At 41.5% G+C, this 7,220-nt stretch overlaps 2 protein-coding genes across 2 annotated transcripts; both read right to left on the bottom strand.

Annotated features, from left to right (window-relative positions):
- Nucleotides 1-3,412: 3,412 nt before the first annotated feature.
- Nucleotides 3,413-5,130, bottom strand: MELLADRAFT_84666 (uncharacterized protein; the record flags this gene model as incomplete). The annotated part of the gene is made up of 6 exons (XM_007408016.1): nt 3,413-3,888; nt 3,952-4,179; nt 4,379-4,501; nt 4,566-4,732; nt 4,801-5,021; nt 5,107-5,130. The coding sequence occupies 6 exons, from the start codon at nt 5,128-5,130 to the stop codon at nt 3,413-3,415; spliced, it is 1,239 nt and encodes a 412-aa protein (XP_007408078.1).
- Nucleotides 5,131-6,635: 1,505 nt separating this feature from the next.
- On the bottom strand, nt 6,636-7,220 carry MELLADRAFT_84665 (uncharacterized protein; the record flags this gene model as incomplete). The annotated part of the gene is made up of 1 exon (XM_007408015.1): nt 6,636-7,220. The coding sequence occupies one exon, from the start codon at nt 7,218-7,220 to the stop codon at nt 6,636-6,638; it is 585 nt and encodes a 194-aa protein (XP_007408077.1).

Raw genomic sequence — 7,220 nt, 5'->3', positions numbered from 1 at the left:
AACAGCTGCTGAGCGATTGCCTCATTCCGGTGATACTATATCACAATATTATAATAAAGTACTTGATGTCCTAGTGAGCTTGAAAGACAACATTATTGTCCAACCTGGTGTAAGGGGTTACACGTAGGAGATAAGGCATGGGGTTACAGATCATGGGTTTAGATAGAGTGTACTATACTTCTCACTTCCACGCCGACTCTGGTCAGTCCTCACTCTTTCGAGAGCCTCATATGGGACTGCCTGGAGTTAGGTGAGCTCTTTCTCTTTCTACTTGTTTGGTTGTTGTTAAGGTTGCTGACTCTTTCAAGAGCCTCATATGGGACTGCCTGGAGTTAGACTTCGTAATATATATACCAAAGTTCCAAGTTAGTGTTCTTGAGAGAGTCGAGTCGGAGAGAAAAACAAACCTCTAGTGAAGGCCCTCAAAAGCCTTACACCTGGGCCCGAATCACCCATCCCAGATAAAATATCCAATAGCAACAAGTACTCAACGTTCTTTGACGGCTGCATTGGGGCTCTTGACGGCACTCACATCCCAGTGAAAGTGGCTGTGGCCAATCAATCTGCCTATTGGAATCAAAAGGGTTTGCTGACACAGAATGTTCTGGCAGCCTGTTCTTTTGACTTGACCTTTTTGTTTCTACTTGCTGGTTTTGAAGGTAGCACGTCTGACCCAGACGTACTATACTCTGCAAGGCACGACGGTGACTTTGTCATAGCAGAAGGTATGTTTTTTTCTGTCTTTCTCAATTCAAGTCATGAATGTAACTGATTGGAATTCAACTTAACAGGTCAATTCTTTGCTGATGCGGCATATGCCAATGGCAATGGCATCAACACCGCAACCGCTCCGCAACGCTCTTAATTTTAGACCTCTTCGCATTGCAGAGCGCAGACTGCGCTATGAAGCGCAACACTCCCAATCACTATTTTTCATTTTTTTTTCTCTCTCAATTGTGGAGCGCTGTACGCACTATTTTTCACTATATTGCGGGCAATATAGTGCAGAAAGATCTCGAACAACCAAAATTGTTGAAATTATAAAGAAGAATGGAAAGCAAATTTTTCTCCCTTGAAATTTGACTTCTTCTACTTTTTGCACATAAATTGTTTCATATAAGTATTTGTTGTCCACACAAGCAAAAGACCTCCAAAGATTAGTCTTTCAAGAATGTATGATCTCACAGAATCAAAAGCGGGTCTTACCAATTATAAAGTTTCAGGATTCATGACACTATAGTTGGTGGATTCAGATTACTTTAAAATGATGCCTCTTACATAGTTCAGTTTACCTCTTCAACCTGATCCATAAAACATTTCAGTAGAGATGAGATCAAAGATTTCATCTGAAAAAGCTGAATCATCAGAAGGATACAAATGTCCTTTCCAAATCACCATACCAATTTCCAATTGGACATTGAGTTGATTTAATTTATGCAATGTATCTAATAAAGTTTTGGTATCACTTTGGCTCCGATGAGGGCTATTGTGGGCTTGATTTGAGTTTTGAGTAGATTGGTTTCATGATCTGGTGTGGTGGGTGATGAATCAGATAAGGGGCCTAGATGAATTTGATCAATCTGACTCGGGTGATTCAGATGTAGGATGAAGTGAATCAAAACTTGAAATTAAATTAGATGATGTAGTTGGATGTAGTTTTAAACAAGTGAGTAAATCAGATAAAACCAATCAATTCTGTCCAAGTATTGAGATGTATGAATGTTCCAATGATGATGAGATTGAGTTCACTGTGAAGGGATTGAAGGACTTTGACCGGTTGAGATGATTAAGTTTCAACATAAGTTTGAATGAAGTTGATCAAGATGGTTTTTAATAAAATGATTTCACTGGTTTGATTTGGAATTGGTTCTAGAACTTCTACAATGACCCTTTGATTGTATTTGACCAAGACACTGGTAGATGAATTAGGTCGCTCAATGACTAGATTTGATGTTCATGTCAAATCATTCAAAAATTCTCTTCTGGTAGGTGTAAACGTTGGACGATTTACAAAACTTGCTAATTGATTACAGCCGTTCCAACAATTAACAGCAGAAATCTTCATCGGGGTGTTGCATCCGAATTTAATCAAGTCAAAAACTAGTTAAAGCCAGCTCAAAGTGACAGGTCTCCCAGGCATCCTTGTTCATTTGCGTGCAAAACTGGGTTTAATCCAGTTTTGACATCTCTAGATTTAACCTTGAGAGCGACACACAATCAAAGAATTCTGCCGTTAATTGGTGGAACGGCTGTATGTGAATGTGAACATTGTAAAAAGTAGGTAAAAGGTGAACTTGGATTACAAAAAGTGGCTCAAAAATCTAAATCAATAGATTAAAACCATTTAAGAAAGGGATTTGAAAAGAAAACAAAGGACAGGGCATTTCTCCGCTATATAGCGGAGACAAACTGGCCCCAGCCGCATTGCCAAGCGGACACTCCGCTATGGAATTTTTCCCTCCTAGAGTGCGGTGCGCAGGCTCCGCTCTGTATAGGGTGGAAAATAGTGGTGCAAAATACCGCTACACACACGCTCTGCAACGGGAAAAACACCTGTGGCTACCCGCCCCTTTGGATACTCGCCGATAGGAAACGGGTCATTCCTATCGGCAACAAGCCGAAGTCCTCCCTTCTGACACGCCGACGCGGCGGCCGCGTCGGATTTCAAACCACAACTACACAAGTTCACATACAAATTTCAATGTCACTAACATTCATTCCCACATAAACATAGTATTAACACACGGAACACCTGCATCCAAGGCGCCAACTTGTTACACATGCATCTCTCACACTTGTGTGATTCCCATTCACACCTTGTGTAATTCCCAGTAACACCTGTGTGATTTTTGTCTACACATGTGTGATTTATGGTTTTGATACACATGTACAATTTCTCATAACACATGTGTGATTGTCTTCTACACATGTGTGACTGCGGATCACACATGTGTGATTTTTGTGATTCTTGTTCACACTTGTGTGTCCACAAATCCCATGTGTGTGATTGTTGGTCACATTTTTCCTCTTCAGACTGAAAGTCATATATGTGTGATTCCTGGTCACACCCTTGTGATTGACTATCACACATGTGTGATTTTGGGTTTGGCTTAGCTATAGCCTGCAAATCACATATATATACGTGGGACTTGTGTCAACCTGAGTCAGCCATTTGTGAATCTCAGTCACACACTCAGTCACACACGTGTGACCGGAGATCACAGGCTTTCATATGTATCTCCAGGTAAATGAGTAACATACATCCAAAAGTTCAAATTACAAAGTCACACACGTGTGAAATGATCACACATGTGGGAAAAGCAATCACACATGTGTGAAAGTCAATAATCACAGTTCAACCGCCTACTTCAATTGTATCAAATCATTTTTAAAATTGTAAATGTGTAGCTATTCATGTTTCATTCATATTATCCTCATCCACAATACCCTCCCATACATCATCCACTTCATCATCATGTATGAAGAGCTGATCTACCATCCCACCCAGCTCTACCCCAACCCCATCTTTGTCTTCCCCGTGTAGCATATTTTTCTCAAAAACTTCCAGCTCATCCAGATCTGTTGCTTCTATGTGTTTAGCATTGATAATATCTTCCAAAATTGATACACCCCTACCCACCAAAGATTTCCACCGCAAAATTAATGTATCAATTTCTTGCTCTGTTGCCAATGTGTGATGATAAGTCCTTTTTATTAACTCCACAATATTGGCATCCCATGTCATCCATGTTCCATAATACTTCTGACAAAGATTGTTGTGAAGCGCTCTCAAAAGCTCCAAATTCACCTCCCAAACATCCTTTGAGATGCGCTGTCCAGACTGAAGTAATTCAATTAGCTCCTTTCCACCTCCATCGGGATCATAATCTTCAAATTCAAGGTTATTATCAGAAAATACACAAGCACCAATCAACATGAAGCTGGACTTACCACCACTACACAAAGCCAGTAAACCATCAAATTTTAATTCCATATTCAGTGCTTGGTGAACCATCTGCTGAGCCTCCCTTCCAATCCTTCTCAGCTCTTCACGACAACTCCGCTGTTGCAAAAAGGCTTGTATGCCTTCAATGGTGCCCACATCCACAGCCCATTTCTCTGTGGGATGTCTAAGCGCACCTACATTCCAGAAATTATCCTCAAATGGGAGTATCTTAGCTTCATCAAGGGAAGGACAATCCATGCGGCTGAGAGGGCAAATTTGGTTGTATAATGAGACTTGATCTTGATACGAAGTCCATTTGCGTTTGAACATCAATTGTTCCTTCGTCATCAGAGTTTTCATTCCCTGTTGTGCTTTGGTTCCTGCAGTAACAAATACAAGTGTCAATCACCACATTAGAATAAAAAACTGAACCCAATAAATAATTGCCTTCAGCGTACTTATCCCACTTCTTTTGAGCCTCTACAATACCCACTTTGGCTTCGTGTAGCTTCATCTTTGCAAGCCGTACACGTATTAGAGCCTCTGCTTTTTTACCTTCAAGATCAAAACAGGATTTGTCAGCAGAAGTTAGCCATATATTAGGAAATGTATGGCTAACCAGTTGATGCACAAAGTCGGCGGAATTCCGGACTTCCTAACTCTTCTGTCACATCAGCAATGGATTTCTCGAGTTCAACAATTGACGCAGGTAAGGTCAGTGATGATTCAACTTCTTCATCTGTCCAGTTTCTTTGTCGTTTCCTTCGGAGTCGCCGCAGTTCTTCACTATATTATAGGAAGACCAACAATATCAGACTACTATCTTTCAAGGCCGACAAGTTCAAAAAACGTACTGGGCGTCTTTCACTTCTTCCTCAAGGTCCAGTAGTTCCACAAGCCAATCCTCTAGTTCCTGCTGAGCATTACCATCAGCCATTGCCGCAAGTTGCAACTCTCTTTGCCGGTCCCACTGGTCCGAGAAAGACACCCATGTATATGACTCATCTCGAGTCTCTAGCTTCTCGAGTGTGGCCGATGCAGAATCCAACCGCTGTTCAGCTGTCTTTAGCTTCACCTCAACTGACCATGCTAAATATGAATTGGAAATTATATTCAACATAGATGGAAGTGGATTATAGATCGAGATCATATAGACTTACCAGCATTCCTGCATCACATATCATTGCAATGACTGGACTTTAAATCAATCATATCTACTCGATGTTGTTTTGTCAAGCATTGACATGGAGCTATAAGGGGATCAAGGTCTGACCAATCCCGCTCTAAACCCTTGCCATCTGACAAACCCCAACCCTTGTTCAACCTGGGATTATATTTCAGTTGACAAGTCCACTCGTGAGTATAAGCATGAAAGGCACTAGTTGCAAATCTGATATCTCCCCGTGCATACTCTTCTTCAAAATACTTATGCTGCCAAAGGAAGCCAAGTTCTTCAGAGTCCGTTAAAAAAAGAACACAACAAAAAGACAAATTGTCACCTTCTTAACACTTTTTTCCAAGGTACAACCTATGTCATATAAGACTTGAAAGCTTTTAGGCAGTTTCCCAGGTTCGGAGGTATCTTTCATTAGCTGATCAAGTAGAGCAAGTACATAATACTGACTGTTCAATGATATCAATCAATACAACCTCACACACACATACTGAAGTTCAAGAGTTTGGAAACCTCACCGCTCTCCACTCTGAATTACGTTCACAAATTTAAGGACATGATCATGTCTACAAGCCAGTCCAATCAAGCCTGTTTCATCACATCCCTTCCAGGTTGATCTTCCTCGAACATCCCCTGTGGCTGTGTGGGAGACTGAACACCGATCCTAAAAAAAGTCATCAGAACTCGGCCTGCACGATTGTGATTGGGAATCACACAATTGTGATTGGGAATCAGACATGTGGAATCCTAAATCACACATTTGTGATCCCAAATCACACATTGGTGATCCTAAATATTGAAGGGGAGCTACATACCACAGGTTCTTTATCTTGACCTTGGTTGCTTACACGTTTCTCCCACTCGTCAATCTTCTTAGAATCCAGGAAAAGTGGTGGAGGTACCATTTGTTGCTCCTCATACTCCCGGCTTGCAGCAAGATGCCTCCGGTGTTGGAAGTTGCCATCTGTGCACACATGATAATCACATTCATCTGGTATATCATTCTGCTGAAGTGGACCAAAGCATCTTGGGCAGTTCATGGCGAGTACATCCAACGCTGAGAGATACAAAGCACATATAGTAAGTTGTTTCTCCTTTCTCAGCATATATCGAAATGCATCAATTGCCGAAGAAAGTGTCTTTCTCCACCGTCTAGGCTGGATAGTTGGATCAAATATCTGTTAGGATTCCCAAGATTCCAACATGTAATTTTGATGGAGGGTGGGGCTCACTTGTTTGGTTTTTTTGACCAATAGCAGTGGACAAGCCGGATCAAGAAAGGAATCTAATGTCTGTGCAAAGCCTTGCGTTTGTACAGTGCAAAATTTCCACAGTGCATGATGCAGCCGGAGAAGCCGGATTGAGTATGCTGTCTGTGGATGTACAGGTGAACCACCAATGTACCCCATTCTCATTAAACAAACCTGATCTGCAGTACAATCACAAAATTGTATTTCGTCCTGCTTACGAGCTTTTACACACACCACAAATTGTCAAAAAAAAGTGGATCAAAAGTTAAGAGCAAGCTAGCAACCCACTAGCAATGTCTAGCATGTCAACCTTGCGAGTGCGTAGTTTGCCAACTTCACAGCAGCAGCCATGGTTAAAATTGTGGTCCCAGCTTGACGTATCACCCCAATGTAATGTTTTTTTAGATAAAGTCATATAATTCATGAACATATCCGGTAAATTCTTTTCCCAATTGGCTTTTTCAGCTAATCTTTTGCTTTTGTAATATGAGCCTTGGACATAGTTGGAGAATGATGTGTTCTCATCTGGTGGTAACACCACTTCCGGTTCATCAGCGTGCTGCTGGAATGCCATGATATTTTCGTTCTCGTGTTCCACTTCCATGACACCAGGTTCATCGTTGACAGGTGCATTGTCCTCCTCATGTACTCTGATATTTGATCCATTCGATACATTTCCCGCTTGCTCAAGGGCTAGCGCAAGCGCCTCTATTTGATCTTTCACATATTGAGCCTCACTGCTTTGAACTGCCGCAACAATGATACCAGAGCCTTCAGCTGCTGGTATGTTGCGTTTCTTCTTTGGTTTTGAGCCAAATGGACAAGGAACTGAGGTGCCCTTCTTGCCCAT

This window comes from Melampsora larici-populina, assembly GCF_000204055.1.
Source record: "Melampsora larici-populina 98AG31 unplaced genomic scaffold MELLAscaffold_11, whole genome shotgun sequence".
NCBI lineage: Eukaryota > Fungi > Basidiomycota > Pucciniomycetes > Pucciniales > Melampsoraceae > Melampsora > Melampsora laricis-populina.
This window is presented reverse-complemented; position numbering and strand designations above follow the sequence as displayed.